The sequence below is a fragment of the Ischnura elegans genome, chromosome 2, assembly GCF_921293095.1.
Source record: "Ischnura elegans chromosome 2, ioIscEleg1.1, whole genome shotgun sequence".
Taxonomy (NCBI): Eukaryota; Metazoa; Arthropoda; class Insecta; order Odonata; family Coenagrionidae; genus Ischnura; species Ischnura elegans.
In genome coordinates this window covers 22,556,420-22,581,840 of record NC_060247.1, presented here as the reverse complement: position 1 = coordinate 22,581,840, position 25,421 = coordinate 22,556,420, and the positions used below count along the sequence as shown (strand labels likewise).

Here is a 25,421-nt window from a genome sequence, read left to right as displayed (position 1 = left end):
ACGGAGTACCTTTGCGTACCATAGCGTAGCAGGGAAAGACGCACGTATTTGTATTATTAGCACGAAAGGATGAGGAGATACCACGTGTGAACTTCTATTGCCGTATTTTATAGTATATAATTCGGGGCACCCAATTAAAGGCAGCTGAATGCATGAAATATCTAGGAGTTAGACTCAATAATGATCTATCGTGGAATAAACATATTCGGGAAATAACCGGTCAAGCTAATCGTAAAGTGGGTTTTGTTAAAAGAATATTAGGAAAGTGCGACGACAAAGTGAGAGAAATTGGCCACTTTTCCCTCGTTAGACCACATTTAGAATACGCTGCCAGTGTTTGGGACCCTCATGAAAAAGGCTTAATAACAGAGTTAGAACGCGTGCAAAGGAGAGCTGCCAGGTATGTGAAAGGTCGTTACGATAGCCTTGTTAGTGTAACTGACCTCTTAGATAAACTCGGATGGGGATCTCTCTGTCGGACCGTAGATTGAAAAGTAGACTAAACCTTTTAGATAAATTCAAGAGCAGTGTCTTTTCTAACGAAGTTAACAATATCTTACGGACGCCAACATACTACGGAAGATCAGATCAAATAAATAAAATAAGAGAGATTGTAGAACAGACAGGTTCAGAATGTCTTTTTTTCCACGATCAATAAGAGATTATAACGGAGGTGATAGAACTCAAAATAGATTACATGACTTGTAGTGTAGCCTACTAACATGTAAAACTTAATGCATGTTTCTTAATTTTATTATTATTTCCAACAGCATATGGTTGTATAATTTGTTAGTAAGAGTGACGTTTTTGGAATTTGTGATATACATGTGGGAGTCCAATTGCTTGCTGGTGATTGATCACCCCCTGCCAAACACCCTATAGGTGGCTCGCAGGGTATTATGTAAATATTTGTACCTCTCTTACCCGAGGAGAGTTGAATGTACCTACCCTGGTTACAGAATAGGCCATAAAACGGATTAACCAATCCAGTGAATTGAGTGGGAGGCTGTCATAGGGGAAAAACGCGAAGGCGTTTTTGCTTACCACGGCGACGCCGAACCATAGAAAAAATTTCACTTGGGACTCGTTAGGTGACGTTCACGCGTTACGTAAGAGGGCAAGTTCTCCGACGCAGACATAAATAGGAAGAGACGGGCGGTCACAGGAAATTAAGCAAGAGTTCAGCTGCACCGAGGGCCAAATTTTGTCGCCTCTGAACTGCCCATCTGCAGACAACATCGTCAGTGAGATCATGGGCACTTCGTAAGGTCGACGACTCGTTCCTTTACACGCAAGACCTTGATAACGAAACAACGGGGTGAGAACACTCGAACATGTTTTTCCTTAAAGGATTCCGTCATCCACAATTCTCACCTGATAACTGTCTAATGAAAACTGTAACATGCAAAGTATTAATATTTCAATTTAAAAAATAATGCCCTAAGCGAAAGAGTTTTATGAAACTCCAAATATGATCACGCTGTACTACAATTCTCGTGGGAAGCATAGCGGCTCAGAGGGTAGAGCAATGGGTTACTTATCGGGGAGTCCATGGTTCTAACCCAAGTTGAAGCCTTCAGACGCCCCCATATGAAAATCATCGATGCGCAAGGGGGAATAGGGAATGGAACTTCCCCCAATACCTTTAACGTGGGTAATTCACACACCTGGGGTATACTCCTGAATGAGACCTACCCATATAAATCCAAACAAATCTCTATCCCTACGTCATATACATACAAGTAATCCGAAAATAGCACTATGAGTAGGTACGCAAGGCATTGTTCAAATAACATCTCGAAGCTCTGTCTATTTCGATCTCTGTCTGATTGGTTTTACTATTTCTCCCCCCGTCGCTTGCTACGGCCATACCACGTAATTAACCAGAAATCGCCGCCGATGCTATAATAGACACACTATGAATCGTTCGGAACAACGCATAATTTGGCGTCAAGCGAAAGTAATTCAAAAAAGTTACCCACTAAAAAAATTTTGTGAGATGACTAATGCAGTGTCGTCTTATTACTTCCTGGCTTACATTTTTTTAAATGGAAAAATTACTTCGGCTTCTTCGTCGTTATTAACATTGCTTCAGCCAGGAAATGCGAAACACCGTCGAAGTAAGCAAGCGATGTCCTGAGGGCCAGTTGAAAGCGTCAAATGAGAAATTTCAAACATAAAAATCTGTAAACTCTATTTCATGAAAATTAATTAACACTACCTAGTGTATAATTTAGGACATATGTATAGGGGGGCCAACTTATTTAACTCCCCAATACGAGATTTCATGATACCTGTCACCCTGCAGGGAGTAATCCATTGCCCAATCCCTCTCCCGCCAAGCAATATGGCATATTAAAATAAATTACCCCAATAATTCAAGATTTGTTCCCTCCGAAACTTCATTCTTTGTCCATCGTATTGTATAATACGGCAACTCCCAGTGAAGTTGGGAAAATGAAGCACTCGTTTAAGCCATTGATAGAAGGAATACCTTCCGTTATTTACGTAGGAGGTGGAGGGGTTAAAAACTTCTGAAGAGCTGGTCACAGGCTCCCTCTCCAAAATGATACCCCCGGAATATTTTTTCTGGCTCTGAAGAAGATAGTCGCGCATCATTTTACATTTTCGCACACTCCGACTAGTGATTTCGATAAAATCCCTAGAAACACGGGGTTTCCTCCAACCAGGCTCAGTTCGCAGGAGTTCATGCTCTTCGAAAAAAAACGGGCATCGAGTAATTAACGCAGATTTCGCTGGAACTCTAGAAAACTTGGAAACACGGTCACGCATCGAGACTTTAGGAAATGGGGGTAGGATAGTGAGTAATATGAACATAAGGCTTTTTTGTGCCTTTAACCGCTTCTCACATCCCAGGAGAAACTTTTTCAATCCTTCCACCACCACATAGACTGCAGGACGGCGATAAAATAGTAGTGTCCGACGACCAGCGAGGTTAATAATTTATGCAGCCCAACTGGTGAAAGAAAATAGTAAATACGAGGTTAATACAGACTGCAGTAGATAATGGAATGTGAAAGAGGATATATAGACAAGGATGGATCACGGATTTTTCCTGGGGGTAGGGCATAAGGGTCTGACAAGTGATCTCCTCATATTTGAGATTAAAAACAATGCACAACAATTACTGTACGAAATATTACCTTTATTTTCGTGTGAGAGTCACTCATATGAAATTAAATTATTGAAGCTCCGTAATACACAAAACAAAACAAACGTAATGATTTACATATTTAAATCTTGTCTAGATTTTAAGTGACTGAGGGGGGAGAGCCCCCATGCCTCTCCTTTAAATCCACCTTTAAAAAATTTTATTTAAAATTTAAATAAAATTAAGGTGGTTTTCTATTTTTTTATTGCCTAAATCGAGAGATTATTACTACTGGAGTACGTATTTCACGCTTTGAGACTTTTTAAATGACGATATCTATTTTTCGCAATTAAAAGAAAATTGAAAATTTTCATGTGCGCAAAAATGCAATGGCTAAGTATGAATGCTGGGAAAAGCCATCATTCTAGTTCCAGCTGCCGCCGTGTGAGGCCACCTTGGTGCGAGGCTATGAGTGCCGCTGAGACACATGACACAGGGAATAAAAACATAAGGACAATAAATCTAAGTGTAACCAAAACTTCTTATAGTTTCAAAAAAAATATTAAGGAGACAGGGATGTTGGCTTGAAGGAAAAATATGATTCAGTTACTCTTTCCATGCTTAACATTAAAGCATAAGCTCAGGCATCAGATGGTGGGGTGGATTCTGAGTCATTAGGCTTGAGAGCTTGAGCATCCCCAAGGATGACAGAATCAAAAATATCCATCAAGTGAACAGGAAAGTGAAATGTTGCTTCAGAAGGACGGAAAACCGTTAGAGCATGTAACGCCCCTGGGAACTTGTTATGGGTGGAGGAGTTTTTAACAGCAAATGACACAGAAGGGGAGGGGTTGGAGGGGGGTAAGGAATACCACCCAATAAGGGGGTATTCCGGGAGGGTTGGGGGATTTTCATGAAACTTGTAGAAAACTCAGGGCAAATTTGTGAATAAAAACTTGAAAAAAAAAGTATAGACATGCAGAGTATTATTCAAAATGCCACTCTCAACATACCACAGTGCATAGCAACATGGAATTGAGTTAGAAAATCAATAGGGGTCTGTCTCTAACCCATACTTAATAGTTCTAGCATATGCATGTTTCCTTGTTCATATCCACAATTCTTATGGTCATGTGTATAGGTAAGGTTCCAAAGTATAAGTTTCCTCTACTTATAACCAATAAATATTAATACCAATTTTGTCTTTCAGGTTATTCCACATTATTTTAGCAAGAATGACACCATTCCTGCAAAACAAAGTTGCAAGGGTTAGTTTTGAAAAACCCATTGATCAAAACCTTCATAATAGCTTTTTTTAACTGCAAGAGTTAAATTCTTCAGTACCATAATACTTACATCATCCAGCAGACACATTAATTTCAGACTAATGAAATCAATAGATGAGCAAGTGGATTGTCATTGTCTAAGAATTGTGTGTTACCAAGAAGAGCTTGCAAATTTTGGTCATTTCAATGAAGAAAGTAAACCAGGCCAGAGCCAGAAATAGTTTTTGGGAATGGGCTCATTTGGATGGCATGTGGAAGCCATCTCCAAAAATTTTGACAACTGTTTGAATCTCTTCACTTCTCCACCTGGTGGCAGACACGCAAGTTTTAAGTGGCCACTCATACTTTCTTTAGAATACGATTATCAGAAGAACAGTTGAATGGATCCCTCCTGACAGTTATCTCAAGCAACTAACTATCACTCCCAATACGAATCTACTAAATTGGATAGTTCAAAGATTATCTTCAGAATCCACTGTGTTACACTTTTATTCATGCACAACAGTACATTTAAATACAAAACTTATTTGGTACAATTTGTAAGGTTGGAAGAGCTTGAGGAATACTAAACATCACAGTTCTCTATAGACATGGCCTGAGCTAGCTGGCAATAGTTGGCAAATTTCTCAAAATAATTCAAATAACATTTTAAAAAATAGCTCTAGTTGTTTACAGGGATAAATATCACTTGACATAAATAACACAAATCAAACACTGAATGACAACACTCACTCCTGAGAATGGAAATAATCCTTTGACTTCCTTGGGTCTGGTACCATTGTCTTGCTGCCAGGTTTCCAATTAACAGGGCAAACTGCAAATGAAAGGAATAATATTCACAATATTCATTTAAAAATTCAATTAATATCGAGATTAAACAATTAAAAAATAAAAATCAAGCATTACCTTCTCCATGCGTATCTGTGAACTGGAAAGCTTGAACTAATCTTAGAGTTTCCTCAACACTACGCCCAACTGGAAGGTCATTCACAGTGATCTGTCTCAAATTCTGATTGGCATCAATAATGAAAAGACCACGGAACGGAATACCCAGATCCTCCTTGAGGACACCATATGCTCGAGCTATTTCCATTGATTTGTCAGCAAGAACAGGGATCTTCATCTCACCCAAACCACCTTCTTTGCGGGGAGTATTGATCCTGCAGAAAGAATCCAAAATATCGATTCGATGATACTGACCCAATCATCAAAATTAGTAGAGAGAAATTATAGTTCCTGACAGTGACAATGGACTTACCAAGCAAGATGGGAATATTGGCTATCGCAGGAAGCTGCCACTACTTCACAGTTAATTTTTCTAAATTCATCAGCCATGTCAGAGAAAGCAATTATCTCTGTAGGACATACAAATGTACTGGAAAAGAGAAAAAGGAAATTGAAATTAAATTGCCAGATAGACTGCAGTTGAAAATCATGCAACCATATCACTGTTTTCAAAACAAATTTGCTTAATAGCAATTAAATTTAAAGAATAAAATGTAGGGGTTAGCCAAAAAAGGCCTAACCCTGAGCCACACTGAAAAGATTTTAATTATGTTAGAAAAGAAGCTTACAATAGCATGAATTAAAATACTGCATAATCTTTGCCTGGTGTACTTACAAGTCTAATGGATAGAAGAACAGCACCAAGTACTTCCCTTTGTAATCTGTAAGGGAGATTTCTTTGAAAGCTCCATCGACAACAGCAGTACCCTTGAAAAATGGGGCTGGCTTCTGAAGTTCAGGAATGCCCATTATCAAAGATGGTAATTGGAAGGTGATATATCTGAAAAAAGTACAAAGTGTTTAGCTCCTAGAAGGCTTTAACTGAACCAAACAAGGTTTCCAGATTTTGGAACACAAGATGCTTAGGTCACTAACTCCTGATTTTTTTACTGTTGATACAATCCATCCCAAATAAGTGAACCAACTCTTACCTCATTGTACCAAAATTTTGCAGTGTAGAACTAGCGCGAACACAAATTTGCAAGAGCAAGGACTATAAATTAATGGCATTATTGATCCACAAAAATAAAATTGGTATTGTTACTAAGGAATTTCACTTTTCAGTTTCATGACTCAATCAGGTATGTTGTTTCTATCAGTAGCATAATTCTGACTAAATGCTTGCAAGAGGAGGCAAAATAAATCTGGGAATATGAATGTAGTATTTATATAGGTAAAACACTAACTCTAGAAATGAGCATGAATATTGTACAACCATGCATCAGTAAAATTTTCCAGTATTGCACATGTATTAAATAGATCCTGGCACAAATTATCAAAATTATGCACGCACTAACATTCATACCATTAGAAACAGTGCAATATCCTTAAGTTCACAATAATAATCAACAAATGGAACAGTGTAAACAGTGAAACATTCAAGTGTTTTTTTTTGTCCAGCAATGATACTAAGCATGAACCCACACACAAAGAAGCTATAGCCTCATAGAATTAAGAGCACCATTTCTTGAATGAGAAAATAGGCTGTCCATCAGGTTTATTTCTCATTAATGTACAAATTAAGATGCAAATTTTCTCAAAAGAAAAAGGTTGTTCTGGAACCAGATAAATTCCCAGGAGACAGCTGCAAAGCTGGGAACTGCGGAAAACAACAACGAGAAATATACTAGGACTTGGACCAGATAAATTAATGGGCAACTATGGGACATGAAAATTTTGTAAATACATATATAGTTGTTGCGGGTTATTCAACTCCCACATGAGTGTTTCTCAGAAATACAGTAAACTACCAGCCCTCAAATAAAGGATTGAAATATCAGATCTTTGCTTTATGCTTCTCAAAATCTATCCCAAAAAATTATTACTTAAAGACTATTCCTCTTCGAAATAAAATGCAACACATTGTTATTTTATGACAAGGGCAACTACTAAACCAAATCCAGGAAGGAAGATATAGGGATGAAAAAATCAATAAATTATAAACTTAAGTCATGTCCCAAATATTAGCTTTTCTAAGACAAGTAAATATTTAGGCTTTCACAGTTACCAATCATTTTACTTTGAATAACAAGGAGAAAATAACATTTGGACAACAACAGAGGGTCAATTTGAAAAGATCAAGTCAATACTTAATGGATTAGAGATGGCATAATAAAACCATAAATTAAGTAACTCACTTTTTAATGATATCCCAGCTCATTTAGAACAAACTATGCCATTTCAAAGTGTGCAAATATTACGAAAATACAGCACACTTATTTACACAAGACATAAAATATTGAGGTACAGCAGGAGTGGTTACTGAGACTAAGAGAGCAGGAATGGATATATAGGAGGAATGAATATTTAAGGTGGGACATACAGTCGCACAGTAAAGTAGGGACAGATTAAAATTATAAACTTCACTTAACACTTTCTTCCCCAAGTCTTACATAATGATAACAAATAATAGTTATCTAAATAATTCACTATGAGACAATACAAATAAATTATGAGGAATACCTATATTGCATGAAATTATTCAAATCATTAATCTGACTACCATTGGATGACACCAAGAATGTCATGGTTAATCCATTATAACCCATTGTTGCTTCTAACAATAAGCAACGTTGAAAATGTATTAATTTTCAGCTCTATTTAGGAAATGACTTAAGTACGTACTATTTTGTGGTGTAAATTTTAATGACGAAATATTTATCTGCTGTGATGATTATGATTGAGGGCAAAATTTTAAATTTTCAAAATGAGAAATCTTGAAAATTGGTTTCTCCAAGAAGCAGCTATGGATTAGAAAGGGTGAAATGAATGTATTGATAATTTTGTGTATGTCCTACAACCTCACCCAGTTTCAACAGTCCCATGTCATCAAGAGGAAATGCAATTTTTGGGCATGTTGAAACCGGTTGACTTTAGACAAATAAAGCAATGAGGAATAGATAAAGTTATTAACACATTTATTTGTCCATAAGCGCAATACACAAACAATTAAAGATACATGATGCCAAAGAGTGAACAGCAACACTACAAAAAAGTTCAATTTTTTTTCTGCTGGAGGCCCTAAATTAATGTCTACTGCTTAAGCCAACAGAGCATACAATATTGCTGATACATGTTCAAGAAGCAAGAATTAAATTAACACCCAGGCACTTCTCCGAATGAATAACTTCCGTATTTGTTCTTGGGTTATGAAAATTGTGAACGGTGCACGATTGGTCTTCACAATGAGCATCAAATCCTCGAAATACATCAGTATTTTACAGCATTCCTCAACCACCCGAATCATTAACATTACGAACGGTGCGGGGAAAAGGTGGAAAAAAGTTTGTAATACGATGCCTGCCATACTTTCTTATTTTTTCTCTGCATAACGTTATAATGAAAGTACTGTTAGAAATGACTTCGACAGAATCACGTTTCTTTCGTTCTGCTTTCCAAGACAGCAATCGCGAAAGTCTTAACCAAGGTTGTATCTGTACTCCGTCGCAGTAAGCTACTAGAACGAACATTCGTTACATTTCAATCGAGCAGGAAAAAATATCAGCCCGAAATATCTCAACTGCAAATAGATAGGAAACACTAAAGATTTTCTCCCATAGCCGGCTTGGATGATACTAATGTTGATTTCAAATTCAATTATCCCGGATCATAAAAAGTAGCAAATTGCCATCGTGCCGCCGATTATGAGAAAATAGAAGCGAAAAGGTTTGATGAAAAACCTCATCACCAACACAGGCACGATATCGAATGTCTCTCACCGGAACTTCATTTACAATCGCCAAGGCGGATGATTCACATTCAAGGCCGAGGAGGGTGTTTTGAAATCCTATTCCTTCCAGACGTTCTGCAAGATCTCTATATACAATTTCCGTGTAGATGTAAAGGCGCATCCGTGATGAAAATCTATCGGACATCTACTCTCCCTACAAATTGTAATGAATAAATACTAATGAGGCAAGATATACGTATGGTTTAATCTCCGCCAAGGGTGATATAACTTTCAATTCAATAAAATGGGCAGCATCAAGTACACAGTTACAGGGCGTCTCCAAAGTAATCACACCGTTAGTAGGGAGAAATAAAACTAATGTGAAACGGAGAGTTACATTGCTCTAGTTTCAGCGACTGTACGATGAGGAACTTCGAGTAAACCCAATTACGACAGAATCACGGCGATCACAGGGTAACGCCGTGTGCCACATACGATCCAAGATTCACACGTCCCGGAGGAACTTTCTAGACAAATCAAAATATATATTTTTCGTTGATGAACTGTGATGGCCAAGTGATATTAGGACACAAGTTAGGGATATGCCAAAGGCAACTCCACGTGGTTGAAAAAAAACCAATTGATTAAGGATAAAACTATGAAAATTCCGTTGTAAAGAATAATTATTCAATCCTTGTTATGAAATAAATTTCACAAAGACTTCTACTAACTACGAGCGTAAAATGATAACTCGTAACAGCAAAAGTCAATGAGAAGTACCCTTTATCGGAGGTAATAATACTCACCAATCTGAAATACTGCTCGAAGCTGATGAGAACCCAAGTACCTAATGCGAACCTATATTAGGCGAAATCCGTTAAATCACAACTTACGACACAGGAGATATAAATGAATCCAAATGGCAACAGTGAACCGCTGTGAATCAACGGAACTGAACAGAACCAACAACCCACAATCCCCTTTCCGTAGCGCCCTAGCCACCTAGCGGCGGCACTCGCTACATCATGGATTCCGGCTTTCCCGTAAATTTTGTTCTTTGAAGTCGCAGCGGCGAATATTTTTGCAAATACATGATAAAGATACTGAAGAGATGAAGGGATATTCACATTAATGTTTTCTTTCGCTCGAATTCCGCGCACGCAGAAAACAGAGTATCGTGGGTGTTACATAACAGGCTTGCGCATATTCCCCTAACCCCTGGGGCGCTGAAGTGGCAAAAATTGGCGGGATTTGAATTATCCAAGTGCAAACTTCTGTATTAAAAATACACACCCTTTTACAGAACTTAAAATTTTGAAAAAAATTTCGGGTGAATACCACATAAATCCTTTACGAAGGCCGTTAATGTACATAATTCGTCACCCTCGACCACATGTGGTAATCAATATTTTTAAGGTATGTATAGCATGCTGTACAAAAGTAATTTTAAATTTATAATTGTATTAGAAATTTAAAATAATCAGCCAATTTCAATACCTAGGAATAATCCTAACAAGCAAAAACGAAGAGGAAAGAAATAAACTCCCGACTTACAGCAGCTGACAGGTCATAGAAGAGCTCAAAAATCTATTTAAACATTAACTCTTTGTCAAAAAGGACAACAATTATGTTTTATAAAACAAAGAGTGCTGCCAATACTCTTAAATGGTTCCGGAGTGTGGGCTTAAAAAGAATCACAAAAGCAGCTCATAAAGTTAGAGAACAAAGTTCTGCAAAGAATATTTGGACCTTTTAACAGTGGTGGTCTGGACAGATGGCGATCACAGAGGGCTCTGAGCTTAGGGTGCCCCACATATGCTCACATCTATCATACAGAATAAGTTAAAGGCGCAATGGAAAAAAATCCTTTATATTTGAATAGAGGATTTTTTGGTATTATAAAAATCAACGTTTACATTAGTTGAATTATTTATGACATACCTACTCATGTCAGTGTAAAAAAGATTATATATAAATATTAAGAAAATAATTATGTCATAAGATAAAAGAAAACATTATGCTTTCTTGAATGGGTTATTTTTTGAGTATTTTTTTAGATTTCAGAGCATTTTCAAGGAACAAATTTACTAAATAGATAATACATACAACCATAACACATAATTAAATGTAATGAGCTGCTATTCACTTTTCCAAGTATTTTTAGAAAATTGGAATTTTTTATTTGAATTGTATCTAGTTTTCTTAAACCAGAATAGCGTCAAAATCAATTTCCAGGAATAGTTTCGAAAAATTTTTCTGGTCTGAACAACCCGACTCTTCTGATTCTAGCACCTTCGCCGGCCTCGGTGGCGCCGGGGTAAAGTCCCCGACCCGCTAACCTAGAGGTCGCGGGTTCGAATCCCGCCTGGGTGGTTTGACCACCATCCAGGGCATGGATGTATGTGATTGTCAAACAAGTCAATTGTGAGAGAGGATTATCTAGTCCTAAATTCGCTTGTAATAAAGACGACATAATAATAATTCCCTAAAAATTCTTTTCCTTGCAAGCTATTGTCACTCAAAAAGCTTAGAACCCATATGCTAAAAAAATTGTAAATAAGGATAGCTGCTCAAATTTTTCTGTCTGCTTTACTTGAGATGATGTTTGATACAACAACGTAACGAGAAATACCTGGGAATTTCTGACAGAAATTCACCCTACCAAATTCAACGGAAGGCATCCTCATCACAACCATCAAAAATATGTCATTTATCCACTGCAATTACTTTGATTTCCTCAACCTCCATGCCTAAGGCATCTTCACACAATACATTCATTTCCCCGCATTCACCACCAAAATCCCTCCTTTTAACAACCAAAATTGCTAAAATATATGTATATTGCAAGAAAAAGGCCATTCTAATTTTGTGCATCTATATGAACATTAGTCGAGTGACTTGGCTTGCGCAGGTAAATGCATCACGTAAAAATGGCTTAAACGTCATATCTATTCGAAATGGGTAGAGTAAACATTGAGTCAAGAGGTAAATACTTTTAATATCACTCTTTCAATCACATACACAATTGTTTAAAAATTCACTAGCTCTGGGTCTGTAAGAACATGAAAATTTTTAAGCAGGAAATACATGATCCAGTTTCACTACAGCTACACCATTGATTAACACTAATACATAAAAAAAGACCCTGAGAAAAATTGAATACAAAAATTCTTGAATCCTGAAGTCATGTCAAATATTATTGTTCTTTTACACCTCAAGGGTCTTATTCCAACCACCAAATACTGATACAAAATAAGTGCTGGACTTATCTTTTAAAACATAGTAATAAAGATAAAATTATTTTGGAATATTCAATGTAGACATAAAAAATAACTTGAATCACCAAAGTGAGTATTTAGGGGTCCAGTCATCACTTATAATCAATGGAATGACTGCATCATTTCAGTGCGCAATGAGTTCTAAATCAAGCAAAAGCTGCATGTTTAGTGGCTCTTTTACACATAAAGCAAAAAGAGGCAGAAAATACAATGATAACATTGTTACTCTTTTGATACTTTTCATGTGTCATTTAAATGTGTTACAAAATACTTTAGAAGTTTTGAAAAATGGGATTCCAAAAGATATTTCCTCATTCTCTAAAGTGTATATAATGTTCTATACGCATAATTACATAGATTTCAAATATACATTCATTATTGTGCTCAAGTGTTTCAACAGCATACAAGATAAAAAAAGTGAAAAAGTTGAAGATACACTACAAAAAGTAGTGAGAATAAACAATGGAAAATAACATACAAATACATACAGCTGCATTAATTATCAACAAAATCACATAATAATAAAATAGTAATAAAATATAAGTTGGTCTACAAAACAGGAAATTCGAACATGAGCATTTAAATCTCAAGTTTATTTATCGCTAATAGCAGATCATTAAAAAATGCCCCCTGCATGAGCATTACAGGACTTATTTGTGAAGTTCATTGACTCAATGAGCCAATACCACATATGAAATATTGAAAATAGTTCAATACATTGGAGCAATATTAAAATACAGCCAGCATTGGCATACCCCCTCCTTTTGGCATACCCATTCCTGGCTCCCATTTATAAGATATGATTTACTATTTTGTAACTTGTAAAGCAGCAAAAGGAGCATGGTGGCCCAGTGAGTTGAGCATTTGACAATTGATCGAAAGGTCTCGGGTTCATATCTGTAGTGGAGCCTTTGGAAACCCAAAACAAATATCCTCAAAATGCAAGGAGTCCCAGGAAAAGAACTTGCCCCCTAACCTTAATATGTGAAATTCACATTTCTGTGGCCTAGTTTGGGGTGAGCTCCACACCCACCTAATCAAACTAAGCTTCGCATTGACTCACTGAGTGAGTGAAAGCAGCCAAAAAAATATTTCCACACACTCCTCACAAAATAGATAATGCATGCCTTCAGTAGTTTTTGAGCTTCATTTACGTTTTATGCCTAATTGACAATAATCTATTAAAAATGTGGCTAATTAATTCCAAACAACAATAATACTTCTGCCATTGGTAATAAAATCCAAGTCACTTTCAACTCCCAGACATATGGCATAATACTCACACTGAAGAGGCTAAACATCAAGTTTCAAGTGTCTATCAATACAGATAATATCTTTGTACAAATGAGATTATATGAGTGTTTCACAGATAAAAAATCATAAAAACATAAAATATTACATTGTAAAATTTAAAAGATTTAAAAATAACTGCTGTGAGTAATATTTAACTCTCGTTATATTAAATCAACCACCTAAAAAGTGGAATGAGCATTTAAAAAAAAAAAAAAAAAAAAAAAAACATGAGATTTTAATACTTCCTCCATGTTTCTATAAATAGATATCAACTACTACATACATGAAGAGATATCGAGAAAAGGATATGAATTAGAAATTCCTTTAAAGATTAAAGTACTCACAGACAAAGAATACATCCTGAATTATTACAGGCACAGTACATCATAGAGTAAAAAAATTACATGACAAGAAAAATAGATATGGCAATACTGGTGAAAACTGCAAGCATGGAGGAGAGACCCCTTTCACTGCCGCCTACAGCACGGAGCATTAAGAAACCAGGATATGTACTGCTTGGAATGGGAGTTTCTGCATGGAAAATTAAAAATCGGTAGGATTTATTAGTAAGTATAACACAAATATTAAATCAAAACATCACCTTAGTGCTACTGCTACACCTATTGCTGACCTCTGTCCTTATGTACTATTAACTTCCAAAATTGAAACTAAAAAGCATGGAACCCTCAATTTTCTATGATTGGATTGCTATGCAATATGATACATCAAAAATTCAAAATGGCTACAAGCAAACAAAATTAGAATGAAATCAATAAATGTTTGATCAGTCTTGGGAATCTTAAATCTTTGATAAAACTTTGGATAACAATATTGGTAATTATAATTCCCAAATAGCTTTTGATTGTATTCAGTTCAGAGATATTTAATGCTCAAAATTACAAGACATTTTTTTTGTTAATATTCAAATGAATCCCATTCTTTTCATTAACTGTCTCCAACAGTGATGGCATTAATGATTCTTTTTGTGGAGCTGCCTCACCGCTCACAGCACACTCAAGAGAGCCACTCGCACAGTGCGACTCGGCGAAGCGTTTCTGGGTTGAGGGGGGGGGATGAGGGAGTGGAAGAAAGGGGAAATATTCCGTCTCCTGTGCTTAGCGATAATGACAATTTTAAAAATTCTGATGTAACAAAATATTCTCAACAAAACTAAATGATCATGTTAACAATTCATAATTAATTATCTCGATTCATCTTGGTATTTTGTGTTAGAGCAAATTTTCCTTTATGTCTCGTATAATTTTCATAAATTTGCCATTAGTGAAAACTTTTAAATGAGCATCTTTAATGCTTTTTCTTTCACGATGCATGGAAAATGCAGGAGAGAGAATTACGATAAGGGTCGTAAAAGATTCTTTAAAGTAATACCCAGAAAATGAATCAGGAGGATCTTTCAAGCAACGTGAAAAGGTGAGTGGTGGCTACCTGCAAAAAGTGAAAGAATGTGCTCCCTTACCCCTCCAAACGTGTGATGAGCATATATGGAGAATGTATGTGGAAGGAGTTATGTATGCATGGAGTCTGACTCCCACCGCACACGACTCCAATACACATATCGTGCGCGGAGGGAGTTGTGAGCGCCAGGAGTCTGACTTCATCTCGCAAAATTTCAGCGCACAGTGTGCGTGGAGGGAGTCATGTGTGCATGAAGTCCGACTCCCACTCCTCACGACACCAACACGGACAGTGTGCATGGATGCATGGAGTGAATCCTGTGCAGAAGGAGTCACCACTCACCACATAAGATCCTCGCCTCACAGCTCAATGCGCTGAGTCACACATTTGAACTGACTCACTCGCACAGTGCCCACCTCGGCTATTGAATAAGGTCCTTTTAAAGCACATTGACATTGTCAGTTCAGCTGTCAGTGCTGGATGCAATACCATCAAATGAAAGCTTTTCTAAAATTTCGGACACAGCAATAGGGACTGCACTGCTGTGTGTGAAAAACCACCTCACATTTCTTTTTCCAATATGAAAACATTTATGATAAAAGTATGTAACCTTTCAGAATGGATAAGGGAACATGAAATCCCTTAAAAAATTAAACAACCTATGCAGAGAGCAATTGTAAGCCAGAAGGCGAGAATTTCATGTTTTTTATTTTTTGGCCATATGTATACGTCTTTGGGACTATATCAATTAGGATAGACAAAGTTATTCCAGATATTATTCTGAAAATTCCTAATTCATCATGTTCCTGCCGCACTGAGTGATGAGACAGAGTCTGCCAACAACTGTTAATTCAGAAGGAAGTATAACTGAAAATCAAACAGCAGATGATCTTTATTTCATAAATAATATACCTATGCAAGAATTTATATGTTAGCCTAAACGAAAATGATTTTAGGGGTTAAGGTGCATTTTATACACAACAACCAGAGACTGAATTACATTTTTATTTACAACACTAATAAAACATCTGTAACTGTATGTGCTGCAGCAACAATTGCACATCACTGAAGTACAGCAGACTCCCGATTACTCGGCTGCGGTTTATCCGGGTTGCAGATTATCCATGCATGATTTTTCACTCTCGCTCAATTTTTTCCGCAAAAAAAAAAATCGGGTGCAAAATCATCGGAATTATGGAATTACCCACTAGCTGCATTCACGGAAGCACCGTGTTCCTGTTTTCCAAGCCTCAGAGTGCGAGACCGTGCTCCTTTATCACAGATACACATCGCGCAGCAGTTGTAACCCGGGCAACTTGTGTGAGAAGTGACTACGTGGTGTGGTGCCTGACAGTGTAGTTTCCGACGTCGAGCAGTGGTTTTGAAGCATTTGTGCAAACCACTTTTCTGTATCCATGATCACACAGCTATGGATGCGTGGTTTTCGAAACCAGGCCCTACATGGAGCGTTAATAATACCAGTACAACCATGTTATCGCCACTAAAAAGATCGCGAACTGGCGAAGAAAGCTCTCAATTAGTCCGGGAAGCACTCTTAATTAACAGAATGACTGCATAAATAATAATAGATTGCTTGTTTTACATTAATTTTGAAAATTACAAGACATTTAAATGAAAGTTAGGATTATCCATGTTTTTCGATTATTCGTGACATCTCTCCCCATAATAATTAGCCCTGATAGTCGGGAGTGTACTGTAAATAGAGACTGTCCCAAGGGTCGTGTGTCATTTTTGACCTGTAATTTTAGTAACTTTCCATTGAGCGATGTTCATGAAAATTGGCACACTTATGGGGAAAGGTCCTAAGTTTTGTTGAGTGTAAGCAAAATTTTACAAATTTGACCTTTTGACCTCACAATTTGGGTCCAAACCAAAAATTTGAATTTGCCTTATGGGGTTTCCATGTTAAAAAAATCGAGATAGAAAAATGTCTGAATTTCATTGACCAAGATGTCAATTCTTAGGGTTTCGGACCCGAGAAACCCGAAAATAACACTTTTAATTACGGAAATTCAACCGTTGACCCAGTAAGGTCACCGTCAATGTCATAAGGGTGGCAAAAAGAATAGCATACCGACAAAGGTATCGATCTATGGGTTTTATAGGGTGCCCAAGTCATTGGTATTGTCCAAATACCCGTATAATTGACTAATTGACCTCCGAGGGTCACAATGGGGGTCAAAGGTCATAGAGTTAAACGCCTGGCCATCATGGCACCAACGTGTCGAACCATAGGTTTTGAAGGGTGCCAAAGTCGGTTAGGCAGTTCATAGATCCGTAATGTTGGTTTTTCGACCTCCGAGGGCCACAATGGGGTCAAAGGTCATAGAGTTAAACGTTGGGCCATCATGACAACCAACGTGTCAAACCATAGGTTTTGAAGGGTGCCAAAGTCGGTTAGGTAGTTCATAGATCCGTAATGTTGGTTTTTTGACCTCCGTGGGTCACAATGGGGGTCAAAGGTCATAGAGAAAACATGATTGCCTTTATATTTTGTTTTTGATGGATATAAAGTTGAATAATGCGATTTCACTCACGTTTAATAGTCCAGTCAAATGCCAAGTCACGATTTAGTCAAAAAACAATGAATGTGCCCATTTGAGTTAGTTTTAATCACAAATTTTTTTTTACTCTTCTATAATGAAATTTGTGCATTCCAAGTCTACATTTCTCACACTAAATCTCAGAAGAGAAAAACACCATGCGGAAGAAGAAACTCCACTACCTAGGGTGACAGATATAAATCTACATAATGCTTAACAGCTTATATGTATCTGTATTTTTATAATCAGAACTTCACTCTATTGCAAAACATCATGATCTTAGTCCATTTCACGTTTTAGACACTTTGAAGCGCCACCGCTCCTAGGGCCAGTCCGTTTCATTTCTTTTCACAAGAGCGCTTAGAGGACATCTGTGAAACGGACTGCGAATACAGAACAGTGGGCCCTTTGACTTGGGTTGCTAAAGACTTGTTGAAAGTAAACATTTGTTCATAAATATTTTTGGGAAAAATACTTTTCAAGGCCTATTGTATTACTATATTGTCCGGAAAAAAAACGAAAGCCTTCTTTTAGCATCATAAATAGTTATTTCTATTTTCTTTTCAATTACTTTGAATTACTTATTGACTTTACACGCCTTTCTTAGTTACAACATCTTCAATTCCCATGAGTTATTTATTTATCTCACCAATGCATTGTAACTATTATAATAACAAAGGAAATTGGTGCAACCTCTCGAACAAGTGAAAATGATATATTGCATCCACTCCAAGTAAATGCTGGGGCATTTGGAGCTATCAAACTTGGCAATTTATGCTCACTTCAGGGCACCACATTCGAGCTTCAGAACCCTCCAAAGCATGAAACGGACCGGCCTGAGATGCTTGAAGCGTGAAACAGACAGCAACCTATGTATTACATGAATGCATGCACAGACATTCTCCACGCCAACAACATCACACAAAATAAAAACAAATTTAATCCATCAAAAGAATCTCATCTACCAAAAAATTGCCACACATTTTACTAGCAAGCAGTTTGTAGCATGGATGAAGGCTTGGAGCACACCCAAGAAAGGCAAACAATAATAATAGGTACTCTAAAGGATGGTAGCAAGCATATCCTACATACTATGTAAAACCATTTTCACATTAGACGTTTTAAAATAAAACTTGGCCGAAAAATCCATGAGATTTAAGAAATGGGAGGTACAAACAATTGGTAAAATTATAATGTGATATGGGTAGCCTGGGAGATGAATGTACAATAAAGAGTTGAGAACTCTTTACCTATTCTAAAACATAGTTGCAAAAGTAAATTTAATGAAGATTTAGAGGAGCCTGTGGTCATTGTGAAGGCATATTGCTGATATTGAAATGATGTGACAACTACATGACTATTTCAGGGTTCTATGAGATTCTCTACTATGTTTAAGGTTTTTTTATAGATTCCCTTACAATACCCTCGAAAAACCTTGAAACAAGACTGTTTCTACATGGTATATAATGAGAATGAGAACACAGTGTGTACATGAAAATTTCGAAGTTCTCATTGACAGAGGTCTGAGAAGTTTGAAGTCATGAAGCTAGTTTTTAGACATTTTTGGAATCTATACACAAGTACTAGTTTAGGGCAACAATGATTTTGTCATTTTAGGAAAAAAACGAAGAGTCTCTCTGCAAAGGCTGAGCTTGGACCAGAACATAAGCATGATGGTAAGCAAAATGTTGTCATCCTAAGCCAACGTAGGAAGATGTGGTACAAGAAAATACCAAGAGCGTCTGATCATCAAAGAAGTAATCTTCATGCCAGAGGTAAAGTTAACGTACTGACAGCATGAGTAATTCTGTAATACTCTTGCATGGTCAGAACAATACCCATCCACTAAGCAAAAGCTTTGACAGAATGATGTAATATAAGACAGCAACATTTTCTGGGCTCGTGTAGACTCAAATCACCTCCCAAAACTCAAAAGGACAAAGGTATGACAATTACAACTAGCTCATCAACGCAAGGAAATCTTATCCTAAAACCTCTTCATCTTGCCTTTAATGTATAGCCTCGTGATGCCACTCCTAATCTTCAACAACAATATATCCCAACTATTGCGATTATGCAATAAGTCAAAGAATAAAAAATACAGTAAAACAGTAAACCAAAAAAGAGAATAAAAATTATTGACTCCAAAAATGTAGAAAAATAAGTAAGATGATGAGTCATTTTGAGTGATCTTAAAAATTTTATGTCAACACAAACCTTAAGAGGATTGAAAATAATTACAGGAGTAAATCTCGTGGGAAAGAAAACAAAAAAATGTGGTTGGCATAAGGTTAATCATACCAATGGAGAAGGAGCAAAATGGCAGAGATGAGGACAAGGGCCATGCTGGTGGTAATCTGCACTGCATCACCATACTGAGCTTGGCCACACGCTGGCGGGCACACTGGGATAATAGACTCTGCAAAGTGGACACACAATATTTATGCAACAAAAACGAAAACAAAACAAAACTTGTGGCAATGGATGGTATTCTACAGTGGGTTGGTAGGTAAATATTTACAAAAGTGGTCTCATAAAAAAGCCAATGCAAATAATAGAAGGTAGCAAAACAAAAACCGAAGGGAATGAAATGGACTGATTCTAATTCAAAGTACAATAAAGGCAAACAAGGCTAAAAAAAAGTAAGCATACGTAGTGCTAACATTAGCCAATAAACGGGGCACATGCACTAACAAAAGAAAGAATAACAATAGCACTCACCAAATAATTCCACCTCAGCTTCTGCTGAACCTAACCTATTTGTTGCCTTACAGATGTACTTTCCATACTGTCGCTTCTCAATGGTAATCACACGAACGGTAGTGTCTGTGTATTCATCAGCTGTCGCAAAGTGGGAAATACTGATGCAAAAGAGAGTTTAACAGGGATTAAAATTTAAAAAAAATCGACCATCACTTCTATCACATATTAGTACAGAAAAAATGAGGTAATTTAATAAGGCAATTCTTAAGTCTGCTGAAACCATATTTCTAAATATAAAATCCAATCACCTAGTTTCTTAAGAAATTCAAGAGATCAATTACATAACAAAGAATGGATAATTTATGAAGAAAATTATAACTCTACCCTCTGGTCAAAATCTATAATTCATCATTTCCAATAATTACCATAATAATTACATAATTTTTTCAATGATCTACTGGGACTGTCAACTTCAGAATAAAATATGGAACAAAACCTATATCTGCGAATTGATTGGATATTGAAACTGAGAAATATTTCACCAAAACTACATAAAGATTCTTTTATAAAGATTTAAAAGACCCTAGACATAGAGAATCAGTGAATAGAACATTACTATAGGTAACACTTGAACATTTATCCCACATTAATTGCTAACACAACTGACTAGCCGAAGTTCAATTAAATGCAATTAAATTAAATAGTAAATGTACTATAAGTATTCAACCATTAACATGATTGCTCATGTGTGACAGCAACATGAAAAGCACAAAATCAGCTGCAGCCAGATCATAACGTAGCATTATTAACAAATTAAAGACCGGAAGTTTTTTTCGAATTCACTGTAGCCGGATATATTTCCCAGAAAGCATGATTTTTGCAGTCAATTATAATTGATTTAATAACTCAATAACTAATGAAAACACAAAGGCAATCAAGATTAATACATAGCCTACTGATTTAATCTGTACTTAGACAAAGTACTTTCAATGTATAATTACAAGTGGCATATTAAGGAAGAACAAGAGTTAACTCATGACTCCCTTGCTATGTGTGAATTAATGATACACAATTTAAAAAATGCCATCTAGGAGGATAAAAATTAACACTAGAAAAGCATTAACTTATCATGATGCCAAAGCAAATGCTCAAAATTCAAACAAAAATTTCTACACATCACATACTACCTATGTACCATAATACAGCAGTATGATCCACTTTCAGCAAGAAATAAACCAATCCTAATTGCAAGCATACCAACCTGTAGTGTTGATTATTAGACAGCTGAACATTATCTTTGATCCACACAATTGCTGGAGGAGGATAAGCTTCAACGTGGCATTCCAAATCCATATCATACTGCAAGGCTTGGCCTAGACGAGGTCGAGGCACAGTTATGACAGGCTTGAATTCAACTTCCACGGCTATATTTCTGCGAGCACCTTTGCCAACTCCATTTTCAGCCACACAATAATATGTGCCTCTATCTTCCTTCTGCACATGTGACAACCTCAAAATATTTCCCCTACAGAAAAACATTCACTAGTTTAACAACAACCTCATACTAAAATAACTAAAAATAAATTTAATCACAATCAAGAAAGAATACTGCTTAATCAATATTATTCAGCAATGTGCAAGTGATACAAGAAAAAGACATAAAAAGTCTTAGTAACACAAGACTCAAAGCATTCACGCACATAAAATAAAATATAAATGCACATTTTTCCCGAATAAAAGTTGAAAGACTATTTATGGCTTAAATTAATATTCCATTTTGGGATTTTGTGTCATGGAAAAATCCTAGGATCAGCCAATGTACATGTGAGGAAAATGGGTAGCAATATAAGCGTACTTACAAACCAAACTAATGAAATATTCAAAGAATTGGATGAATGCAAAATATCCTCTCCCATCTGACAAAAGCACACATGTTTAGTATAACCGAAGTATAACTAAATAAACTCACAGAATAATACTAATGTGTTACACACCAAACTCATTTTTCCCATACTTTCTCTTTTCTTGTTCTGGAAGCAGTTTAAATACATTTCAAAAACTACTCGTTCTGCATGTAATTAAGCAGCAATATACTGAAGAAGATACTACGAACAAAGATCCCGCTAATTTCTACAATACGTATTATACTTAATCATCATACAACTTTTAGAATACCAATGTACAGTCACTTTCAAAATAGTAGGACAAAGTTTGTGGTGCCACTTCTACTTCTCGAGGAAATTTAGTTTCCCTTAATACTCCTTTTGTTTTCATAAGCTAAGCACCACACATTATTCGTTCGCGCATGAAGATATATGCACTCAGAGGGAGACGCTACCTGCAAATTTATCATTCTGTTCCGATTTATGTTAAAAGTGGTGCTACAAACTTTGTCCTAAAACTTTTGAAAGTGACTGTACATAGGAATCAATACAGTATCAATTGCATGACTGAATGCCTAACCCTTAGAAAATAAAACCGGGAAACTTTGCCCTTGAATGCAGACAGTGGCTTACATCTTCAAAGTATATTTTTTTGGGCTCTCAATGTGTGAAACAAAGGCTGGTCAAAAATTCCTAATGTTGTTCTTTTACCGTACTTAGTTTAGAAGCAAAACCCCAATTACTTAGCAAAACTATAGAGACACTAAATGATACATGAGCCACCTACTTCACACACAGAATGGGAAACTGCTAGAATTGATAGGCATCAAAGAGGTGAAGCGTGAGCATTGAGCAGGTACTGCTGACAAGATACTGAAGCCTGAGACACAGGGACAAATGCTGCCGAGGTTGAAGAAAGACAACAGGGTAAGTGGTATAATCTAGAATAATAGCTCATATTGAAGACAGAAACATACTGAGGAAATGGAACAGGTAGGTGACGTATAAGATGGATGGGTTTTCTCCCAAGTAAGCTAAGCTGACCTTAACTGGTTGATTGCCTGCACTACAATTTCGACAATACTTATGTATATATACAATGGAGAAAACTGCAATAGCTCGAGTGTGAACAATATTAAATTTAATTCACAACAGTATGTTTCCTTTAAATCTATACTTAAGGAAACTAAAATTATACAATGCCTATCAAGTCTACGACTATTATGAAATTGATACCATTCTCTTATGAGTTTTAATTTTTACAAAATTAAACAATTAATATATGTAAGAATGATGAAAGACACCAATATTAAATGGAACTATTTTCAGTTTAAGAAATCTATATTGATAAAAAAATAGTTCAAAAGGCGATCTTGGGGTCACTTCATAATATAAAAGCACCTTCCTACCAAGGGAAACACTAATTTACGACAAATTATGGTGGTAGTTGTAATATGGCAATGCAACAATGCTACATTTATAGGATACGGTGAATCTCTTACCTGTAAATTGAGCCACCGGTGGGAAGTATGGCATTATTCTCTCTGCGCCATGATATTCGAGGCTGTGGAAAACCACCAGCATAGCATTCAAGACGAACTGCCTCACCCTCACTAACAACTAGCGACCGTGTTGAGTTATCGGATATGATAGGAGGCCTGCGGACCAGCAAATCAACGTCGGCAGATATTTCATTGTTTACTGCGATGATAACTTGGCAATGATATATACCTGCATCCGTTTCTTGAATATCTTTGATCTGGAATAAAAATCAAGGAATGGCAACAGAATTAAAACGATTAAGAATAATTATTTAAGCCACATTATAGTATCTAAAAATGGAAACCTGACAGGTATTTGTTTTCTATTCTAGTAAAACTTTAACATGACATTCATGAAAAAGCAAACGGAAATACATCCCAGTACCTGGAGAGTATAGGTTGAACTGTGTGGATCATATCTTAAAGCCAAACGGCTGTCTCTTATAATTAATGATGATCCACTAGATAAAGGAACCGGTGGGGTAATACGGGCGCGATCCATTTTCATCCACACAACTGGATAATCTTGGGCATATTGCACAGAACATTCAAGTTCAACAGTGCCACCAATATCCTTTATTTGTTCCTGTGATATGTATGATATCGTCGGCGTCCTCTGGCATGTCCCTGAAACGAATAATTTATGAATTAACACTAAATTTACACTAGGTTAAATTCGGAAAATGCAGTTGATTAGAAAACAATGCACCAAAGGCTGAATCACACAAATAATATGCGATGGAGATGCCTCAGCCATGAAATGCCTTAAAACTTTCAAAAAAGATAGAAAATCTATAGTGATCGAGCTCCTTATATTTCGCTCCACTCAATAAAGGTAGAAACGAAGAAAACTATCTCACAAAAATTATGCATCGAATTAACGACTACATTTAGAAAAAGGGATTAAGGTCAATATTATGCAGTTCACTCCAGTGCGAATCACTTCACGAGAGGAATAATACTGGAAATTTTAAAATAAACATGCAAACAAACGGAAAACTTACCCAAGGTGAACAAAAATAACAAAATAAACCACGAAGAGTACATCTTTGCTGGCTTTGTACCTGTAACGCTTTCGGGAAACGCCTAAAACAAACGAATGTCGTTTAATTACCGAACTTGTTCAAAGTTGGCAAACTTGGCAATGGCGCATCTCTCCAATGCTGTCGGTCGCACACTCAGAAATGCCATGAACATGAACTATATATTGGTAAACATGTGTTTATAGCCGTGATTATCCTTCGCATTAAAAAACCAGAATTGAATTTAAGATATCGTCTTGTTGAGTGACTTGCAACATATCATTTCTGTTATGCGTCAAAGGCGAGCGCGGATAAACTTCCAGTTCAGATAGTCACAGTCATGACTTCCCATCTGAATTCTTTCTATATTAATCTTTTATTATTTTCTCTTTGCCCTCAAAGATTATTTTTATACACATATTGCAAATAGAAAATCCACGGCAAATTCGAAGTATTGGCAAACATGCAGTGATACTACTCCCATCTTGCGGAATAAAACAACACGTTAGAGGAGGTAAAATTTGAAAGTATGTATCTGGGCCCACCTCAGAGTAAGAATGGGGGGCCCATACTTACGAAAAACATTATATTGTTTTTATTTTCCAATCATTCGATGATATTCCCTAGCTTCTCTCCATACATTATATA

At 36.5% G+C, this 25,421-nt stretch overlaps 2 protein-coding genes and 1 long non-coding RNA gene across 4 annotated transcripts; all 3 read right to left on the bottom strand.

Annotated features, from left to right (window-relative positions):
• Nucleotides 1-4,078: 4,078 nt before the first annotated feature.
• On the bottom strand, nucleotides 4,079-4,709 carry LOC124174007. The gene is made up of 2 exons (XR_006868835.1): nucleotides 4,469-4,709; nucleotides 4,079-4,359 (listed from the first exon to the last, which is right to left on the bottom strand). It is a non-coding gene; the product is annotated as an uncharacterized LOC124174007 (long non-coding RNA).
• Nucleotides 4,710-4,871: 162 nt separating this feature from the next.
• LOC124153466 (peroxiredoxin 1-like) lies at nucleotides 4,872-10,055 on the bottom strand. The gene is made up of 5 exons (XM_046526633.1): nucleotides 9,880-10,055; nucleotides 6,020-6,184; nucleotides 5,657-5,773; nucleotides 5,305-5,558; nucleotides 4,872-5,212 (listed from the first exon to the last, which is right to left on the bottom strand). The coding sequence occupies exons 2-5, from the start codon at nucleotides 6,151-6,153 to the stop codon at nucleotides 5,127-5,129; spliced, it is 591 nt and encodes a 196-aa protein (XP_046382589.1). The 5' UTR covers nucleotides 6,154-6,184; nucleotides 9,880-10,055; the 3' UTR covers nucleotides 4,872-5,126.
• A 1,996-nt stretch (nucleotides 10,056-12,051) lies between these two features.
• Nucleotides 12,052-24,866, bottom strand: LOC124153465 (lachesin). Of its 2 annotated transcripts, XM_046526632.1 has the most exons (7): nucleotides 24,756-24,866; nucleotides 24,137-24,378; nucleotides 23,713-23,969; nucleotides 21,589-21,852; nucleotides 20,346-20,485; nucleotides 19,926-20,043; nucleotides 12,052-14,175 (listed from the first exon to the last, which is right to left on the bottom strand). In XM_046526632.1, coding segments are annotated over exons 1-7 (1,065 nt in total). In that variant the 5' UTR covers nucleotides 24,799-24,866; the 3' UTR covers nucleotides 12,052-14,174. The 2 variants fall into 2 exon arrangements, with proteins under 2 accessions (XP_046382588.1, XP_046382587.1); XM_046526631.1 differs by lacking the exon at nucleotides 19,926-20,043.
• Between the last annotated feature and the right edge of the window lie 555 nt (nucleotides 24,867-25,421).